General features: G+C 36.2%; 3 protein-coding genes across 3 annotated transcripts in view; all 3 read right to left on the bottom strand.

The window, feature by feature from the left end:
- Nucleotides 1–22,601, bottom strand: part of LOC137039737 (uncharacterized) — a 284,691-nt gene that overhangs the window by 26,765 nt on the left and 235,325 nt on the right. The window contains exon 22 of the mRNA XM_067415014.1: nucleotides 343–516. Within this exon, the coding sequence (XP_067271115.1) occupies nucleotides 343–516 (174 nt within the window). The remainder of the gene's footprint in view (nucleotides 1–342; nucleotides 517–22,601) is intronic.
- Nucleotides 1,510–11,680, bottom strand: LOC137040734 (ribonuclease inhibitor-like). Its single transcript, XM_067416508.1, has 10 exons — nucleotides 11,668–11,680; nucleotides 11,472–11,619; nucleotides 8,695–8,868; nucleotides 8,360–8,530; nucleotides 8,047–8,220; nucleotides 7,296–7,466; nucleotides 3,073–3,246; nucleotides 2,315–2,485; nucleotides 1,971–2,144; nucleotides 1,510–1,687 (listed from the first exon to the last, which is right to left on the bottom strand). The coding sequence occupies exons 1-10, from the start codon at nucleotides 11,678–11,680 to the stop codon at nucleotides 1,510–1,512; spliced, it is 1,548 nt and encodes a 515-aa protein (XP_067272609.1).
- On the bottom strand, nucleotides 21,177–21,828 carry LOC137040733 (ribonuclease inhibitor-like). The gene is made up of 3 exons (XM_067416507.1): nucleotides 21,761–21,828; nucleotides 21,496–21,669; nucleotides 21,177–21,345 (listed from the first exon to the last, which is right to left on the bottom strand). Exons 1-3 carry the CDS (start codon nucleotides 21,826–21,828, stop codon nucleotides 21,177–21,179), a joined length of 411 nt encoding a protein of 136 aa, XP_067272608.1.

Below are 22,601 nucleotides of genomic sequence, written 5' to 3'. Positions count from 1 at the left end.
TGTTTTGAGTAAACAGAAGTTATAGGGCTAGATTATCTAAACAGGGTAAATTAGCGTGAGAACGCAATAAAAAAAATTTTTTTTGATGGGAGTAGAAGGATCTGCACTTGATCTACTGACGTCACACAAATGAAAGAACACAGCCCAAAGCTTAGTAAATCACCTTGCGTGATTAATTTAAATATTATCATCCCATAGATTTGGCAGCTAAAAGGGAAACTCCTACAAATGCATATCCAAAATGTATTTAGTAAATCCTGACAGAAGTTGACAAAAGTGTTTGCCAACAACACAAGCTGGTACTAAATCTGGCCACTAATGTATAAACTCATGTTCACTCACTTGATTTTCTCTAGTTTGCTATGAGAGTCCATCAAAAGAGCAGAGAGCTTCTGTCCATCCAGATCTCCTAGTTTAACTTTACTCAGATCCAGTTCTGTCAGTAATAATGGACTTATATCCAGAACTTTAGAGAGATATTCACACGCTTCCTGTGCAGCAGGACTTTTCAAAAACCTACAGGAAGCAGAAGAGAATTTATTTTATGGCTGTACACTTTCTTATGCTTCCATCCTTCTTACAGGCTCAGCAAAACAGAACATTTCTACAGTGTGAAAGGTTTTTGTATTAGTGCAAGATTATATATATATTATATCTAGGGAACCAATAAATTTTTTTTAGCAACATTCTTTTTAGGTTTTAAATTTATAACCACAAACTAACATTCATAAAAGGTTGCAGTAGTTTTTTTTTTCTCTATAAAAATCTATTAAAGAATTTACATAAAACATTGAATCACTTTTCAGATTAGCAGAGTTAAACACATACAATAAATGTTTTAGTAAGTACTTGCAAATAATTAGCAAACTATTAGTTAATTCAGTTTATATATTACACACTACATTGTTAACATATTAAAAGCATACACACCAAGTTATTTATTCATTCATTGTCACTGTATTTTAACATTTATTTTTGATTTAATAATTCATAATAATAATGTTTTTTAATGCTTTGTATCCTAAACCCATTTTAACATAAAAACAGAGTACTGACTGTCACGTTTTTTTATCTTTTTATCTGCTCTGTTCATGTCTCTGTTTCTATGTCAGCTTTCCAGTCTGTTCATTAGTTCAGTTCTCCTCTGTTCTCTCCCTGTTTGTCTCCTTGGTTACAGATTTGATTGGAGTCCTTAGTTCACGTGTCTTGTTTATTAATCTTGTTAGTTACTCTGATGTTTGGTGTATATTTGAGTCCTGGTTTTCTGGTATGTATTTATCCACATGTTCTCTGGTTGTTCTGTTCCTGTTCCAGATATGTTTCTGTGTTTTGTAAACTTTGTTTAATTAGTTTAATAAGCTGCTGCATCTAGATCCTGACAACCTTCCTTTGCGCTGGATTCAGTGACTGTGACATCATGATGTTATTTTTTATTTCTTTTAAAACGTGGTTATGATTAGCTTTGGGGATAGGGTTACAAGATCAAAACAAGATTTTGAAGGTTTTAAATCACCTGATGTTTTTCAGTTTATAATGTCCATCCTGTAGTAAATCATCGAGCTCCTTCACTCCTGATTGTCCAGGATCATTTCCTGTGAGATCCACCTCTATCAGGTGTGAAGGGTTTGATCTCAGAGCTGAAGCCAGAGCTTTATAACCTTCTTCTCTGATACTGCAGTCTGAAAGTCTATGTAAAAAAAGTGTAGCTGTTTATTCTTTGTTAGAACAAAGATTATCATCCTAGCACTAGGCGTTATAAATGATGTCTGAAAAACTACCTTAAACAACATGTAACAACGTTACAGGATATAATACTATACATAACATAGAGATGCAAGTTTTGAAACTTGAAATTTCATCCTCCATGGTATATATTTTTCAGTTAAGCTATTTCCATTGCTTATTCATAAGCTTATTCATTTTCAAATATATATTATCATACACATTTTTTTTTATTTTAAAATACGCACTTCAGTTTTTCCAATCTGCATTGTGTATTTTCCAACATATGACAGATCTTCTCCATTCCTGAGTCTCCTAGTTTATTCTCACTCAGATCCAGCTCTATCAGGTTTGAAGGGTTTGAATTAAATGCTGAAGTCAGAGCAGCACAACCTTCTGCTGTAATACTGTTATTATTCATCCTGAACAGAAAGAAAACAGAGACAGGAAACATTCTTCAATATATCTCCAAACCTTCTTTAATAAACAATGGCAGTATTAATCCAAAATAAAGTATAGGAAATATGCATGATAATGTTATATGTTAAAGATATTTTACATATGAAATTATAGAACAATATGAAATACTCACTGGAGTGTGTTGAGTTTACAGTGTTTATCCTTCAGTAGAGCAGAGATCTGATTCACTCCTGTGTCTCCTAGTTTATGATCACTCAGATTCAGCTCTCTCATGAGTAACGGGTTTTTACCCACAATTCCTCTCACATACTGGCAGGCTTCATCTGCAGCAGGACTCAAAAACCTGAAGAAGGGAAGATGAAGCAGGATTCCATTAAATTCCTTCCATTTGTGGACCTTATTTTAACGATCTGAGCACATACTCTAAAGCCTATGGTGCAATTGCACTTAGGGCGTGTCTGAATCCTCTTTTGCTTCTTTAACGATGGGGAAAATGTTTGGCATGCCTGCAGCATAGTCTAAAAGGGTTGTACCTATTCTCTTAATGAGTAGTGTGTGTGTGTTTTGGCAGTAACATGCAATAAACCAATCAGATTCTCATTTTCCATTCCCTTTAAAAGACAATGGTGGACTCGCTATTTACATGGCAGAATTTGCAAGCAGAAAAACTGAATGCTTCTCTAGTGAGAAAAGGGATCTGCTCATACCCAAGGTTAAAGCGTTGATAACTGCGTCGGGCTTAAGCTAGCAAAAACACTAGTGTCATGCCTGATGTTGCATTGCGCGGGTGTATGAGAGGGCCCTCTGATGTAATGTAAATGTTTTTTTAAATATTTTTAAATACAGCAACAGCAACAACACTCACTAAAATAATATTTCTAAACATAATTCACCTGCAAATCATTTATATTGTATTTCATCACATCTCACCTCAGTGTCTTCAGTTGACAGTTCTGATCCTGTAGTAAATCAGTGAGCTCCTTTACTCCAGATTGTCCAGGATCATTTCCTGTGAGATCCAGCTCTATCAGGTGTGAAGGGTTTGATCTCAGAGCTGAAGCCAGAGCTTTATAACCTTCTTCACTGATATTGCAGTCTGACAGACTACATAAAAATAATTACATAATACAGATGAAATAATACATTGATTACACAATATCAACACAAGTGTATTATAAATACACTTTTCCTCTTTGGACTGCAGTAAAAACAGTGTTGGCTCTAATGGGTTAAAATGAAGTTACTTTAATTGTAAATCTCATTATAGTGATGTCCAATTACAATAAAACCATATTACTATATTTGCATTACTACATTTATGTGTGTTAGTTCAAATTTAAATTTTAATTTACAATCATCTCTGGTACACACATACATAAAGATGCCTGTTGCACAAAACTTTGATAAAAAATAAGTTTAGATTTCAAAATCAAAACCAAATAGAGCCTAACTCCATTTAAAATGGATTAAGCATTTCATAATGCTTGATCCAGAGTTTATTAATAACTTTGTAATGTGTATCTGAAGGTGTTAAATCTGCAGTGAACAGCCAATTACACAAAGCAGAGGTCACCATCTGTCACGGTGTGTTGGTTCTGTTTCATGTTCATGTTTCATGTTCTTATCTCGTTTTCCTTTTCTGTCGTGTTTTCTGGTTTTGTCATGTGTTCCTGTTTGTCATGTGATCCTGTCATGTGCTCCATTGTCATGTGATTCGCTTGTCTCTTGAGTCATGCTATCATTGGTTGATTTAGTCTTGTGTTCTCAGTTCAGTTCTGTCATTGGTTTATTGTACTGATTGTTCACAGGTGTGTCTTGTTTAGTCATTAGTCTTTGTGTATTTAAGCCCTCATGTTTGCCATCCCTGCGTCCCAATTCGCTAGCCTAGAAATCTAGATGTACCCTAGCGGCAGCAAATTTAATCTGCCCGCAAGTGTCGTCTAGAAACTCTCAATACCATTCTGAGCTGTGTTCCTCAAAATCTGGACGGCCCAGTCACATCATTTATAGAGTAGTGATGGGCAGACCGAGGCTTCGTGAAGCACTGAAACAGTTGAAGCAAATGTGCCGAAGCTTCGAAACAACACCCGACACCCGCCTCCACGACGCCATCTAGTGGACACTTGCGTGTATTGCTCTGAAAGTGATCTACTATGTAAAAAACGTTTTTAACATCGGTCTGACAACTGCTTGGTTTTGTAACCTGTAGCCTCCTCATTGTAAATAAATTTAGTTTTTTTTGTCATGAAAAATTAAGATTATTAAAAGAAATAAAGCCACAATGTGTTATTTGTTACATAACATTTTTATTAAAAAAAATATGAATTGCTCTGCTGTTGAAGGACTTGATTGATTTTTTTTTTTTACATATAATTTCCAGCCTTTGAAAAAATTATTAAAAACTATTTTTTTTAATAATTTTATAATCAAGTAGCCTACACACAAATGATGAAAAATTACTGAAAATTAAGTTAATGGATCATGCATTCTGGGTCAATATACAATACACACATCTCACTTTATGTAGTGTTTCCAAATGGAAATGCTCCCACACCAGATGTAGTACGAGATTTTTGATAAAAAAGCATTGTCATTTCATCATTGCAATATTTTAGAGAGGCATACATTTTTAAGCGTTGATAATTGCAAACGTTTTAAGTACACTTGTTTAGTATACAAAATATTAGGCTACATAATCTTGCTCCCCCTCCACTGCATGGCTTTTTTCAAAGACTTGACAGTGGAGGTGGTACACGGGCCCCTTTCAATAAGAGAATGTCCTACATTCAACATCTTTAAAACTCTCTTAAAACAGTGGCTTCTTGAAACCAGAGGTGTACTCATATTTAACTGTCATACATTTATCAATAGTATGTACACTTACACTGTAAATCTAAATGTAGTATAGAGGTGAATGAACAATGTCTTGCCATTTGTGTATTTTTTATTTTATTTTTTAGGTGAATGTGAATGATGTTGAATGATTGTTGGCTGTCTTTGTTATTTTTATGTTATCTGCAGGGACTGCAGACGAAAAATAGTTATTTTTACTAATTCTGGCATATTTACATTGTGAATTTTTATAGCCTACAACAATGTTCATGAATATACTTGGTCTATTAAATAAACTAATAAAATAGAAATATATTACCTATGGATATATATCTAGGATATATCTTCTATATATCTATATAATTCTATATATTTTATAATTCTAAGTTAGCCTATATGAATGTGTTACTATGCACAATATATCTCACTTAGGCTTTATCACAATCTCTCTCCTCTCACAAAACCCATGAGGTGAAGATGGATTAACTTCACTTTTAAACTGTGGGTTATGAGGCTCATTCAGATGTGTGACTGTGTGGTTTGTTCCCGCCCCTTTTAATCAAAGCAGTGTCGACAAGCGCACCTGATGAAACACTTCAGCGCTTCGTTTAGCGGTAGTCACGTGACATGGGTGAGTCGAATCACAGCTCGGAGCAGTGTTTCGAAACATCTGCGCTTCGGGATCTCGACACAGCGTTGAAACGACAGGTTCGCGTCAGCCATCCCTAGTATAGAGTTGGCGGGCGGGGCCGTAATGACGACGGCCGAGTTGCGTTTGTGTGCATCTAGTTAACACAGAAACTGGCGAACGGCGGTGGTCTTTCGAATCAGCTTTGACCGTGACTCTGGAAGACTTGGAGTTAAGCTTTTCTCTGAGAAAAGAACAAAGAACGGCACACGGCACTGAAGTCATTCTTAAAAAGGGAAGATGTGTTCGCAGTTTAGCCGACTGGATACGGCGAATGTTTAATTAGTCAGCGAGCTCTGCTTCACCTTCATTGCTCTGGTTGGTGTAGCGCTATCCTACTGGTGCAGAGGGAGTTTGAAAGACAACCGTTTATCCCACCCCTCAGATTGAGCCCCGTCTATGGTGAGTTTCCAGACCAAACATCTTGATGTGGGTCTGGCATGTCAGGCTACCAATTTGCATACAATCCATACTAAATAGTATTCGAAATAAGAATTAGTGTGTCCCAAATCATGCTGAAAAGAATATTCCAAAGATACCCGGATGGTCAACTATTTATGGTCAGAATTTGAAGTCCAGATCGAAGCACACTCTTAACAGCTGATATTGCCCACAACCCATTGCGAGAACTACAAACGCAGATAAAAGTGTTAAAAAACTACAAACATGACAGATGTGCGAGTCCGACGGTTATTAAAGAGGTTTAGATAAATGTTTGAGTGATCAATTATCAGTATTTAACCTGATGAAAATATATTTATTCAGTGTTGTCCACATAATATTTCACCTGCAGCAGCATTGTGAACTTTTGTAATGACACGTTTGGGCATTAACTTTTTAATGCGTCATAATATTTAAACTGCAAACACATGAGGAGAGTCTCTGCATTAAAGACCCACACATGGCAGATCAACGTGCAGCTACATTTCTCTCCCATACGATATAGCAGATTAGTCTGAATGATGAGGATTTGAACTGTGACGAATCTCACGATGATTGACAGGGCAATTAAACGGTGACGAGATGCACTTAGCTAAGCGACAAAGTCTGTTAAAGATGACAAAGTAGTATGTCCCGAAGCTTGCATACGTTTCTGCTAAACACTCAAAAGTATGTACTTTTTCTTCACAAAACGCGTACATAATTTTAGGTCGTAGTATAAGTAGGCGAATTGGGATGCAGGGCATGTGTCCTGTAAACCACTGTTGGTGAGTGTCTGTCATGGTTTAGGGTAAGTCTGTTCATGTTTCTAGTCACGTCTGTTCAAGTCAATGTCATCATTGAATTCTGTTATGACCTTGTAAATAAACTGGGTTCACTTCAACTTACCACCAGTGGAAGTCCATTACACCATCATTAAACATCTCACTTTAGTGAGTTTAAAAGAACTACACAGTTTTCTCAAACTAAACTCAAATTTAAATGTATAGCCACCAAAATTGGCTCTGTGCAACATACTTCTATAGACATACATTTAACATAAGCAATAACTCTAAGAAAAAAACATAATTAGTAGAATAAGAGCAGCATCTCTCTCTCTCTCCTGTTATATGTAAATATACAGTAAAGTTAAAGAAATATAACTAATCACTCAAATAACTAAAATCTAATAAACATTCATTTAAACCTTTACCTAAATTTCTCCAGTGTACAGTTGGTATTCTCTAATCCATTCTTGAGTTTCTTCACTCCTGAATCCTGCAGATTATTGTTGCTGATGTCAAGCTCTTTCAGACTGGAGTTTGATCTCAGGACTGTAGCGAGAGCTGAACAGCTTTTCTCTGTTAGACCACAATTACGCAGCCTAAAATGATGAACATGAGAGAGAGAATTTACAAACACAAAGTACTTGATATTTCTTTTTATTGATTCTTAGAATGACTGTGTACTGTGTTCATCTGACTGACTGCTTTATGTTCATTCAAAGTTTACAATTAAAAAATATGGCTGCAATTTATTTGTTTATTTTGGAAAACAATTAATCTGTTAGTAATTATTTGAAAAATACATACAAATACTGTGCTTTACAAATAATTAACTCAATAAATTATTTAATTTTCTAAGCTAAAATGTGTATATACTGTGAAAGTCATCCCAACATTGAAATACTGTACAACAATTAAAAATCACCAATATATTAGAATTTACAAAAAAAGGGTCTGTATAACCATAACATGCTATTTACCCATATTTTGCATTTTTTATACAAATTCACAAACAGTTACAGTATTTAGAACAATATTAAAGACAAACTGGGAAACAATTCAAAGAATATGTTGAGTGATGTATCATTTTTCATGACAGTTATTCAAATCAAATAGTAATTTATGTATACATCTAATTTAAATCTAACACACATAGATGCAAATAAAGAAAATACACACTTCAGTTTCTCCGATCTGCACCATGTATTTTCCAACAGAGGACAGATCTTCTCCATTCCTGTGTTTCCTAGTTTATTCTCACTCAGATCCAGCTCTATCAGGTTTGAAGGGTTTGAATATAACGCTGAAGTCAGAGCAGCACAACCTACTGCTGTAATACTGTTATTATTCAGCCTGAAGAGAAAGAAAACAGAGATAGAAAATATTCTTCAATTCCTCTCAAAACCTTCTTTTATGAACAACAATAATAGTCTTCGAGTTAACAGATAAACATATTTTTCATGTAAAGTAATAAACCATTTGAAATACTCACTGGAGTGTGTTGAGTTTACAGTGTTTATCCTGCAGTAGAGCAGCGATCTGATTCACTTGTGTGTCTCCTAGTTTACGATCACTCAGATTCAGCTTTCTCAGGAGTAACGGGTTTTTACCCACAATTCCAGTCACATACTGACAGGCTTCATCTGCAGGAGAACTCAAAAACCTGCAAAAGGGCAGATGAGGCAGGACATCAGTAGAAAGTTAATCTTAAAATCAATTTAACTTTGATGCAAAAACAAATTGTGCAGCAATTTGCATCATTGTAGTATTTTTGGTTAATAATTCACCTGCATGTCATTTATTTTATATTATTTTATCACGTCTCACCTCAGTGTTTTCAGTGAATAGCGCTGATCCTGTAGTAAATCATCGAGCTCCTTCACTCCTGATTGTCCAGGATCATTTCCTGTGAGATCCAGCTCCATCAGGTGTGAAGGGTTTGATCTCAGAGCTGAAGCCAGAGCTTTATAACCTTCTTCTGTGATACTGCAGTCTGAAAGTCTGCAGTAAAGAGATGTAAAATAATAAATAATAGCGCATGATTAATATCAATAAAAATTGTTTTTAATTAAATCTCAGGAGAGGTTTTTTTTTTTAATGACTGGTGCCAATATCTTAAAGAGCAGGGTGGCCAACTGAGCACTCAGTAATCTAAGTTTGTGCAAACTGGGAATAATATTTTTTCAAATAAAGACAAGGAAACATTTATTTTAGGCAGCGGCTATATCGATAAATGCTATTAACACTAACTGCAAATAGCAATAGTTGCTGTATACACCAAGTGTAAACAGCAAATAGATTCTATTTACACTAGCGATAAATGAATTTTACAAATTGCAAATTGTTGTAGTTTCTATACTAAGTGAAAATAGTGATCTATTCTATTTACACCAGTTATATTTGCAGCAGTTCTTTAAATAGTAATTACATGCTTAATTATACTTTATTTTGACAGATACATATTATGTGCACCTCAGTATTGTTGTACATTAACAGGATGCAATAATAGAGAGTAAATTATTATATTTAATTAAATTATTACATAGATGCCACCTTATTACATGGATGACTGCATCACCGAAGATGTTGAATTATGAGGGGGTTTTTTTATGTTGTGTGAATAGCACAAAAAATACATTTACATCTGCATCCTCCTAACTTAAGCTACTACTACTGTCAACTCACTGTCAAATGTGCATTTCTAAGACAAAACATTTAATATTATTAATACTGCCGCCTGCACTGCAAACTGTGCCAAAGATATATACCAAAGTCAGGCGACACAAACCTGTTTCATGACTAGGAACAATAACAATTTATATAGACTTATATTAATTTTTTGTACCACTTTTTGGCCACTTATTTGCACTTGGTGTAAATAGACACTCCGTAAGTTTTATGTACAGTACAACACAGCACAGTGAAAATGTCAGGAATACATTTTGTTGACTTAAGGGGAGTTTAGTATGACTCAGTGGGCAAATGAATATAGCACAGCATAGTTTAAATTAAGGGTTTAAAGCAGTGGTCGGCAACTGGCGGCCCGCGGGCCAAATTTGACCCGCCAGCGATAATATCTGGCCTGTGCCCGCAGCCAGATTTTGTTAGCAGCTGATTGTGAAATATATCTGTCATGATAGCGTAATGGAGATGAGCTAGTAAGAGCTGTGCAGGTAAACTCCCCTTAAGTCAACAGAAACTAGTCGTGGCTTATGAAAAAAGTTGCCGTCTTTAGCCTTAATGTGAGAGTGTCAGATTCCCATAAGTCCAAACACCGTTTAGAGTGCGTTGTGCAAACCAAAGATATTCCAGCAACAGTTGCTCACAATCAATTTTTCTTTAGGGGGTTTGCCTTCAAATAAAGTATGTAAATGTTTTTGCAGCAATGTTTTATTTTGAGATGAATTGAAAGCTTTTAATTTGAAAAGTTCTGAAAGACATTCAAAAGAGTGTGGAATGGATCGCTAGACACACCTCTAAGATAGCCGTCATGAAATCTGTGGTATGATAAAACGAACAGTGACCCATTGAAACGTTTGCTTATAACACACAGCCTCAGCACCGTGGACAATAACAAACTAAATTCAGCTTCCTTTTAATTCATCAAAAATATTGGCAAGACAACCAGGAAAAAAGGTGCAATGCTTCGTCTCGTGGTGCCGTCTGATATTATATTCTTTACAAACAGCCACAGCTTTGTTGCAGATAAGACACACCACATTCACAAAACCAGGTAAGATGTCTTTCAGTTGTCTTTCCATTATTCTTTGTATGCCCTATTTTTCACTGTCAACTTTCCTTATTAATGACTCTTTAATAGTGCTATCACTCTGCACGCGACGTAATAATCGTGTACTTCCAGCACGAAAACAATTAAACAAATGCAGTTTAATACATGAGGATGCCAATGAATAACACAATTTGACTCAAACATGCCATAAATGGGCTTATTCAAGTCCTGTTTTATGTTTTGAGTTATTTTAATCAATTTTGCATCTCCCACATGTGTTTAAGCATTAGCAAATTGCTTTTTTAACAGAGTAACAGCTCATTACCAGTTAAAAAGACACTATAACAGTATGCCAGGCAATTCTAGTTGTAGTTTTCAATTTATTTCTTAAATTTTCCTGACTATATTCTGTTTATATATATATATATATATATATATATATATATATATATATATATATATATATATATATATATATATATACTTGCCGACCCCTGGTTTAAAGTTTGTTGATCATGCATCTCCAGTGAAGCTGAACTCTCCTAAACTAAATTTTCCTGAAAACTGTTAAACAGAGACCATAACTAATGAAGACGGAGAATAGGAGCTCCACACGCTCAGGCGCTGTCGTTTCAGAGCCAGTGCTCTCAGCACCATTAAAATAAAAGACCCCCTTACAACACATTGGCCAAACAGAAAAACATATTGCTAATATTTAAAACAAATGCCAAATATTGGCTGATATATAGGTTGACCACTTAAAATCAACAAATACATTTTCTGTTAAAAATCTATAATTGGAAAGCGGCTGTAGTTTTACCTTTGAACGAGACAATAATATTATTAAAATCAAACAATGGTTCATTAAACTCACCTGAGTTTCTCCAGTGTACAGTTGGTATTCTCTAATCCATTCTTGAGTTTCTTCACTCCTGAATCCTGCAGATTATTTTTGCTGACGTCAAGCTCTTTCAGACTGGAGTTTGATCTCAGGACTGTAGCGAGAGCTGAACAGCTTTCTTCTGTTAGACCACAATTACGCAGCCTAAAATGATGAACACACAAAGTACTTGATTTCAGCATTCCGTGATTACTAAAAAAAAGTTTGCTTTGACCACCTAATTTCTTTAAGATACTTTAAATGTACAATTGTAAATGAACACAACACTTACTGAATAGCTTTGAGTTTGCAGTGTTTATCCTGCAGTAGAGCAGCGATCTGATTCACTCGTGTGTCTCCTAGTTTATGATCACTCAGTTTCAGCTCTCTCAGGAGTAATGGGTTTTTACCCACAATTCCAGTCAGATACTGACAGGCTTCATCTGCAGCAGGACCCAAAAACCTGGATGCAAGAAAAGGACACTGACATTACTTTCCATATGATTTATTTTCACAATAATTTTAAATGGCCTTTAACCATTTTAAAGATTTTATAAATGTTTTTTTTATGGTTAACTTCGACTCTTCCAGTTAAAACTATTGTATTTTATTATTTTAGTTGAACTCACCTCAGCTTTCTTTGTGTAGAAAACATATTCAGCCAACCCTTTGGTAAATCAATGAGCTCCTTCACTCCTGATTCTCCAGGATCATTTCCTGTGAGATCCAGCTCTATCAGGTGTGAAGGGTTTGATCTCAGAGCTGAAGCCAGAGCTTTATAACCTTCTTCTGTGATACTGCAGTCTGAAAGTCTATAAAACATAAACATAACATTTTGTTTAAAATTATTTAATTACTGAATAATAGGCTGAGACATACAATATGACTAGACCACACTAGACCTAAATACATAAAAAGATATGATAAACAGGAAACAGATATGTAGGCAAACTACCTTTTTATTCTGTCATCAATGCATGAGGCGATTTATCAACTATTATTTAATTATGACTTAAACTGAATCAAAATAATCAGTGCAGTTAGAATGTTTATCAAATGCAATAATTACAAATGGGCTGTTTTAGTTTGAGTGTTTTATAGGGATCATAAATTGAGAAATCAACTTTCCCTTAAGCTTTTGAAATATAAAAGGTCATGATAATATAAGAATATCCTGCAAGTTTCAGAGCTGAAAACATCCTTGTTAGTCAAAGAAAAGCTTTTATTGACACTAGTCCCAGCAAATGCTCAATCTCAGAATATGCCAACCCTTGGCGTCATTGTGTGGTGAAACATCGCCTCAACAGAAGAACAACGCCTGATTCTGTAGCCCCGCCCACAGACTCATGCCACTGACATGACAGGCCTACATAGAAGTAAACCGGATCTACTTTTTTAAGCAATAAACATGCCGCATAAACTTCCTTTGGATTCGAATAATATGAATGCATGAATGAACTATTTTTAACTTTATTTTTTTTATTTTAAAGACATTATGTGTTTGTCCCATCATTTCTGATCACAAATTCATTTGTAAACAGGAGACTGGGTTTGGACATGAATGGAGCAACACACACATGTGAGTAAAAATGTTTTTATATATGTAATAGAATTGCATTGTTACAGATCATATTGATTATGTGTATGTGTCTAACTGAACAAACCTGCACGCTAGCACGCTGTCTAATGCTGGAGAATCCCTTATTTGTGGTATTGTTGGTTCATTGCAATTTGGGATCAGACTCAGACATGGGCCAGGGCTTGTAAAGCGCGACGTCCCAGGGATGTGCGTTTTCCAAACGGGCTACCAAAATGTAAGCCCGGCCTGCTGACGGGCTATCTTAAATAGGGAAATAACATTCTTTTCTTGATGTGTGTTGTTCACTCTCTTGTCTTGATATTTGAAGTAAAAAAAAAATTGTGGAAGTTTTGATCATGCTGTCTGCAACGTGTGTGTGTGTGTGTGTGTGTGTGTGTGTGTGTGTGTGTGTGTGTGTGTGTGTGTGTGTGTGTGTGTGTGTGTGTGTGTGTGTGTGTGTGCTTGTTTTTGTGACATATCAGGACAAAAATGTGTATAATAACATGTGTATGACACAGGTATTACAGAAAATGGTGACATATCAGGACATTACCCCATGTCCCCAGTTTTCAAAATGCTTATAAATCATACAGGAGGAGTTTTTTTTAAAAAGTAAAAATGCAGAATGTTTTCTGTGATGGGTAGGTTTAGGGACAGGGGCAGTGTAAGGGGATAGACAATACGGTTTGTACAGTATAAAACCCATTACGCCTATGGAATGTCCCCACAATTCACAAAAACAAACATGTGTGTGTGTGTGTGTGTGTGTGTGTGTGTGTGTGTGTGTGTGTGTGTGTGTGTGTGTGCGTTATTTCTTCACGCCCGGACGAAACTTACCAAATCACAAGATTAACAGAATGCATAGCTGATATAAAAAATTGGATGAATATTAATTACCTTCAACTTAATTCAGATAAAACTGAATTTGTAATTATTGGACGGAAAGGTCCAATAGTAGTAACCGAGAATATTGTCTAACACTTGATGACTGCTCTCAAGCACTCGTCGTCAGTGAGGAACCTGGGTGTGCTCTTTGATACCAATCTTTCATTTGAAAGCCATGTTTCTAGCATCTGTAAAACCGCATTCTACCATCTTAAAAATATATCTAAATTACGGCACATGCATTCAATGCAAAATGCTGAACAGTTAGTACATGCGTTCATGAGCTCAAGGCTAGATTATTGTAATGCTCTACTGGGCGGTTGCCCTGCTCGCTTAATAAACAAACTCCAACTAGTCCAAAATGCAGCAGCTCGAGTTCTTACTAGAAATATGATCATATTAGTCCAGTTCTGTCAACACTGCACTGGCTCCCTATTAAACATCGCATACATTTTAAAATCTTGCTTATTACTTACAAAGCACTAAACGGTTTAGCTCCCCAGTACTTACTCTGCTGAGACCGTGTCAATTGGTGTCTCCTCTGAATTTGCCTCACCGGCACGTCATGCTCAAAAAACCTGTCTCCGGCGCAATAACTCAGATCTTTCAAGTATTCATACTCTTGTGTAATTGACGCACCATCCTAAATAAATCCGTCTCTTGCGTGATACCCTGAAATTTTGAATATTCCGATCTAATATGATTTCTGACCTGTAAGGTTGCCAGAATAATAAGCATACTCGGTGTGGTGTGTTAATAGGCCAGAGGAGAACTGGCAGCCCGACTGAGTCTGGTTTCTCCCAAGGTTTATTTTTCTCCATCATGTCCTGATGGAGTTTTGGTGCCTTGCCACTGTCGCCTTTGGCTTTGCTTGCTCAGTTGGGACACTAAAATTATGATCAAAGTTATTCAACTACATATAGAAATAAAATGTAAGAATTAGGTTTTATTTAATTCTATAAACTATAATACTGATCTGCCAACATTGTCGCTATATGATAAATTAAAATAAGCTGATAACATCACTGTTTTCTCCAGAACGACTGTATCCCAGCAGGCACAGGACGTCAGTATGACGTCAGATTGACATTGGATCCCAACGTCGGACAGACGTTCTATTTTGGTTGAAAATGAAAATCGGGTTGACGTCAGAACCCAACGTCATATTGACGTTGGGTTCTGACGTCAACCGGATTTTCATTTTCTACCAAAATACAACGTCCGTCCGACATTGGATGTAGACATCAATCTGACGTTGGGTTCTGACGTCAACCCGATTTTCATTTTCTACCAAAATACAACGTCCGTCCGACATTGGATGTAGACGTCACTCTGACGTTGGGTTCTGACGTCAACCTGATTTTCATTTTCAACCAAAATACAACGTCCGTCCAACATTGGATGTAGACGTCACTCTGACGTTGGGTTCTGACGTCAACCTGATTTTCATTTTCAACCAAAATACAACGTCCGTCCAACATTGGATGTAGACGTCACTCTGACGCTGGGTTCTGACGTCAACCCAATTTTCATTTTCAAGCAAAATACAACGTCCGTCCGACGTTGGATGTCGACATCACTCTGACGTTGGGTTCTGACGTCAACCCGATTTTCATTTTCAACCAAAATACAACGTCCGTCCAACGTTGGATGTAGACGTCACTCTGACGTTGGGTTCTGACGTCAACCCGATTTTCATTTTCAACCAAAATACAACGTCCGTCCAACGTTGGATGTAGACGTCACTCTGCCGTTGGGTTCTAACGTCAACCCGATTTTCATTTTCAACCAAAATACAACGTCCGTCCAACGTTGGATGTAGACGTCACTCTGCCGTTGGGTTCTGACGTCAACCCGATTTTCATTTTCAACCAAAATACAACGTCCGTCCAACGTTGGATGTAGACGTCACTCTGATGTTGGGTTCTGACATCAACCCGATTTTCATTTTCAACCAAAATACAACGTCTGTCTGACGTTGGATGTAGACGTCACTCTGCCGTTGGGTTCTGACGTCAACCCGATTTTCATTTCAAACCAAAATACAATGTCTGTCCGACGTTGGATGTAGACGTCACTCTGACGTTGGGTTCTGACGTCAACCCGATTTTCATTTTCAACCAAAATACAATGTCTGTCCGACGTTGGATGTAGACGTCACTCTGACGTCATACTGACGTCCTGTGCCTGCTGGGTAGAGATCACTGTTTCCACAAATCCCTTCACTCGATTGGGATGTTTTCTTTTATTCTAGACGGAAAGTGTAGTGACTGTATTTTTAGAGCATATTTTGCAGTATTAAACACATTTATACAAATTTTATCAGGCTCCAAAAATTCTTCAAAAACAATACAAAGAATGGCCTTCTCAGCTGCCATAGTTGCAACTCTTGCGTCATCAGAACAGGGTGTTCAACGCAGCACTGTTTCCGTTTAAAAAACAAAACAATTTGCAACGCTTTGTAGGGGATGAACGCAGACCTAGGTTTCTTTTTAATCGGTATAAGTGTGTTTAATAATGAAAAATATGCTTAATGTTACAGGGTTTTTGGAAACTGTGGTTTCAAATTATTGTGATCAAACATTTGCCTTACATTTCCGGATGAAAAGACAAACATGTCTTTTAATATCTTTAATTGTTCCATTTCCGGAAAACATGTCGTTTAACCCAGAAACCGTAGCAAAACGCTTTGCACCGGTTTGCACCGGTTTGAGCTTGAACGTGCCCCTGCTGTCATGCTACTTGGTCGGCATCGTGTCATAGCTGGGGGTGAGGAGTGGGGGAAAACTGGGGCATACACCTGCAAACATCGTTTTGAGCAGCAACCCAGCTGATTTTTTTTAATATGCAAAACCAAGGTGGTTTAGGATTCATTATAAAATTGTTAATAATAAATACCAAACCAATGTGTGTTTTTATGCACATCCTTTACAACAGTCTTTCAGATTTGTGCTTGTAGGGAGAACTTCATTCATTTTAGATCAGCACACTCCTGGTGAAGTGCTTGTTCTTGTGACAGGGAAAACACTTGGTCAACTTGATCAATTACACTGGAGCAGAAAATACCACTGTATGGATAATCTAGACTAGGGCTGCACGATAATGGTAAAAATGATAATCATGATTATTTTGTGAAAAAGGGTAATGTAGTTTACCAATCTACACTTCACCCAAAAGGCCTGTAGGTGGCACACCGACTTCATTTAACCAACTATGATGACTTCGTTAGATGGTAAATCAATACAAAACACATGGTTTTGGTGAACACTTTGTAATCTGTATTAACATTAGATTTTAAAAGCAACACAATTCGTTTACAAATGAGACAAACCACAGATTCAGATTGCCCAGCAAAATTCTTAAAGCAAAGAACAATGAAGAAAATTTCTGTGGCCAGGGACATTCTAAAATGCTTAATGTGAAAAATGCTTAATGTGGCTTAATGCACTTACAGTGATATTACAGTTTCTCTCAATCGATTTGGTACATTTCTCCAAACTCAGGTAACTGCTCTCAAAACATTTAACACAGTGATCTGTTCACTTTCTTAATTGTCCTTAACAGATAGTAAACTCTCCTTAATTTCATACAAATTACAAGTCAAAAGCATCATTTTCTCAAAACACTGTGCACAAAATTCCCTAATGCTATCACAGCAGTTCATAAAGCCAAACAAATCTTTAATATATCCGGAAAAATATTTGCAGCTTTTTCATTGGTCTTCACAAAGATCACAAAGCATTTTTGTACTATTTTCAAAACACGACAAACAAAACTCTGTGAATTGATGCAATTTAATCCACAGAAATTCAATTTGGCCAACTGAAAAATTTATATGTGATCAATCACTTGAAAATTTTAAATTGGAGACCTGATTTTTTTGTTTGTTTTTTACAGTGTATACAACTAAACTCGTAATTAAAGAACTTTGAAGAACACAATTAAAGAACAGGAAAAATGTTTATTTTCATTCATGTATTTGTGTATCTACAGCTGATTTTTTTTATTAAATCAACAGAGAACACTTGTTGTTTTAATGTTAGTATTTATTTTTGATAAATGCATTAATAGAATAAACTGCAGTGCTTCATATGCAGTGAATACTGAACTGTTTTGCCAGCATAAGAGTGTGTTTTGTTTGCTGTGTTTATAGCTTTGAGAGCAACTACATTCATTTGGAGAAATGTGTCAAATCGATTGAGAAAAACTGTAAAAGACCAAACGATGATGTAGCTGGATCAGATCCAATACGTACCGGATGGTGGATTGTTATGGTGATGTCATACCGATCTCTGGGTTAATTTATAATACGTTTGCGTTAGTCTTAAGTGACATGTATGATCAATATTGAATATAGATGAAACTGTGTTTAAACATGTGTTTGTTTTCAGCTCATCGGCACTCCTTCCGTGTTTAGAGGGCACCGCATGTGCGCACAGATTAAGTAATCACCAGGAAGAAAGTATATCCTTTTAACGAGAAAGGCTCTCTTTGGGGGATTTAAGCTCTTTGCTTCTGGCAACCAGAAGCTAGTGGAGGCTCGTTATCAACGCAAACCCCAATTAATTTAGAAGTGAGATTCTGACCCAACAACACATTTTTGTTTTTTACATCAATGTGACAGCTTGGGACGTTGACACGGGACGTTATATTGGTTACTTTACACAACTCAAAACAAAACAAAAATCCATGTGTAGGTTGTTTTGTGTTGCAGATGTTGACTTGTGAAATATGTTAAATCTTTCTTACTTTACAACACAACCTAAAACCCACAAAAGATCAACGTCTAATGATGTTAGAATTTGACATTGTGTGGACGTTGTGTTTTGGTTACTTTACAACACAACCTAAACCTAACAAAATATCAACGTCTAATGATGTTAGAATTTGACATTGTGTGGACGTTGTGTTTTGGTTACTTTACAACACAACCTAAAACCCACAAAAGATCAACGTCTAATGATGTTAGAATTTGACGTTGTGTGGACGTTACCATTATGACGTTGGCTTGACGTTGGATTTTGGCTACTTACAACACAACCTAAAAACAACTGAATATCAACGTCAGCAGACTACTCTCATTAGACGAGAGTAGAATTACATTATTTGTTGAATCTTCTTATTTAAATTATCCACGCATCCCCTAATTCCAATCAACATATTGATATAATGTGCTCAAACTCTTCTTAATGTTGCACTCGAGAGTCGGGAGAAATTGTCTCTAGTCTCTGAATAAATATAAATTGACTATTGTGCCTTACTAAAATTTGCCTTAGAATGAATATACAGGTGCTTTTACACAATATACATTTTACTAAATCCATTCAAAAAGTGAAATTTGTGTTTCAGCTGGTGCATTCCTCGTGTCAAGTCACTCTTGAACAACAGACCATGTCAGAAGTGTCTCGCCTGGGCTAAAGACAAAAAGGTCTGGACTGCTGCTGAGTGGTCCAAAGTTATGTTCTCTGATGAGAGTAAATTTAGCATTTTCTTTGGAAATCAGTGTACCAGAGTCTGGAGGAAGAGAGATGCCCACCATCCACGTTTCTTGAGGTCCAGTGTTAAGTTTCCACAGTCAGTGATGGTTGGGGTGCCATGTCATCTGCTGGTGTTGGTCCACTGCGTTTTCTGAGGTCCAAGGTCAAAGCAGTCGTATACCAGGAAGTTTTAGAGCACTTCATGCTTCCTGTTGCTGACCAACTTTATGGAGATGCAGATTTCATTTTTCCAACAGGACTTGTCACCTGCTCACAGTGCCAAAGCAACCAGTACCTGGTTTAAGGACCATGGTATCTCTGTTCTTAATTGGCCAGCAAATTCACCTGACCTTAACCCCATAGAAAATCTATTGAGTATTGTGAAGAGGAAGATGTGATATGCCAGACCCAACAATGCAGAAGAGCTGAAGGCCACTATAAGAGCAACCTAGGCTCTCATAACACCTGAGCAGTGCCACAGAATGATCGACTCTATGCCACGCCACATTGCTGAAGTAATTCAGGCAAAAGGAGCCACAACTAAGTATTGAGTGCTGTAGATGCTCATTCTTTTCATGTTCATACTTTTCAGTTGGCCAAGATTGCTAAAAATCCTATCTTTGTATTGGTCTTAAGTAATATTCTAATTTTCTGAGATACTGAATTTGGGATTTTCCTTAGTTGTCAGTTATAGACTTATAAAAGAAATTTGAAATATATCAGTATGTGTTTATTGAATGAATAGAATAAAACAAGTTTCACTTTTTGAATGGAATTAGTTGAATAAATAAAGTTTTTGATGATATTCTAATTATATGACCAGCACCTGTATACCACAGTGATAAAGATTTGTAAAAAGTTCATCCATTTTAGTGTACAGAGACTATGAGTTAATGAGGAGAGTAATAGGCAGGCAGAATAAATTTTTTCCCTTGCATTTACATTTTCACTTAGTGTGGGCATTGACACACTTCACATTGGTTTTTAAGATATTTTGGGATCAAGTCCACTACCACAGAATACTTCAAAGATACAGAGTTGCGAGGTAGTAATAAAACCTCCCGATTGTATCTAATTTTGTTAGCAGCATGGCCAAAAATAATTCCATAGAAAAAGAGATCCCGTGGGGCAGCCACAGAGCAGAGCTGAATTTAAAGTAACAGGTGATAACAGATTTATATACTTCTACATCATTAAGTAGGATCTGTGTCACATTAAACACACGTCTGTGTTTTAATGTTTAATATATGAAATAATAATAATAATAAATAATAATTATAATAATAATAATAATACATTTTATTTGTAACACACTTTATATTAAACAAAATCTCAGTACTACAGATTTAAAACAATCAACAACAACAAAATAAATAAATAAAATAAATAAAACTGAAAAATTAACAAGTAACGAATCAAATCAATATAAAGCTCTGCTAAAAAGTCCCAAAACAGTTTAAAAGCACCTTTAAAAGCATCTACTGGGGGCTGCTGAGCCTAAGGCCCAATCTCCCACAGTACGGAGTTTGGTCGTGGGAGTTTTAAGATGATGTATTAAAAATGTGTAATACAGAAATGTGTATTAAAACTAAAATGAACCTGTGGCATTAATTTGAGCTATATATTTGTTCAGTATAATTTACTTATTTGTTCTAATTGTGATTTTAATATTGTTAACAAAAATTGAAATTTGAATTTGAAATACGTCATATTCCTGTGATTGCAGTGTTGTTCAGTTTAGATGATGGTGAAATGTACTCACTTGAGTATCTCCAGCTTAGATTTCTTCAGTCCCTCACAGATCTCTTTGACTCCTGAGACCAGCAGACGGCTGTTGCTCAGGTTCATCTCTTTCAGGATGGTTTTGGAGGAGAGAACAGTAGCTAGAACTGAACAGCTTCTCTTTGTCAGCTCACAATTATTCAGCCTAAACACAGAAAAAGCATTATTTATTATTCACCACACATCAGATCAACATATCTTCATATCTGCTCACATGTGAGGCTGTCTGTCTTTTGTAATACACAATACAGAACAAAAAGTTCTAGTTATAATGAATAAACTCATGTTCACTCACTTGATTTTCTCTAGTTTGCTATGAGAGTCCACCAAAAGAGCAGAGAGCTTCTCTCCATCCAGATCTCCTAGTTTATCTTCACTCAGATCCAGTTCTGTCAGTAATAATGGATTTGTACCCAGAACTTTAGTGAGATAGTCACACGCTTTCTGTGCAGCAGGACATTTCAAAAACCTACAGGAAGAAGTGAGGAATTTATATTATATAGAATGTCAGAATTGTATGCCTTTTGCAGCTTCCCTCCGACTTAAAGCCTTGTTTATACTTCCGCCTGACTCCGCCGACTGTGCGTGCTCCTCCACAAACGGACAAGACATTTATACTACTCGACATGCTCGCCGTTGTACTAATCTTTGAAATGACATAGGGTGACTTGGAGTAATTGCTTTATGAACAACCAGGAAACAGCAGTGAGAAGAAGTAATGTACTCAGTCAGGTGACCATAATTATTATAGTACACTTCACCAAAAACCACACTACAAAAGAATTCTGTAAAACCCAACAAACCTTCTTGAGATTATTACTTGTGACATTAGAACTAAATGTGTGTACACATGTATACAAAAAAATGAACTAAATTAATGCAATTCATTAAGATTAATTCACAAGTTTGAGGCGAATCTTACTGAGCAGGACGTCTCATCACACCAGCACCCAGTTTGCATGTACAAATTAGTTGCTTATATTTACAAAATGAGCCTACAAAAACTTTTATTGAAAAAAAAGATTATAAAACCATAAAAAATGTTCATGAAACTAAATGAAAATCTTAAGTGAAATTAGGAAATATTTAAGAAATTGTTCATTTAGTTGTTTACATGTGTACATACATTTTGTTCTAATATCGCATGTAATAAGGTTTCCTGGGTTTCACATGATTCTTTTGAAGTGTGGTTTTTGGTGAAGTGTACTAAAATAAGTATCATCACCCATACCTTACTTCTTCTCATCCGCTGTTTCCTGAGGGTTTATAAAACAATTAATTGTCCTCTGTTGTTTCAAAGAATATTACAACAGCGAGAGCGTCAAGTACAAACACCCTTTGGGGAGGAGTGCGCGCAGTCAGTGGAGATTCGCACTGCAGAGCCAGACAAAAGTATAAACA

The sequence above is a fragment of the Pseudorasbora parva genome, chromosome 14 (genome assembly GCF_024679245.1).
Source record: "Pseudorasbora parva isolate DD20220531a chromosome 14, ASM2467924v1, whole genome shotgun sequence".
NCBI classification, from domain to species: Eukaryota; Metazoa; Chordata; class Actinopteri; order Cypriniformes; family Gobionidae; genus Pseudorasbora; species Pseudorasbora parva.
The sequence above is the reverse complement of the archived record's forward strand: the minus strand, read 5'-3'. Positions and strand labels throughout refer to the sequence as shown.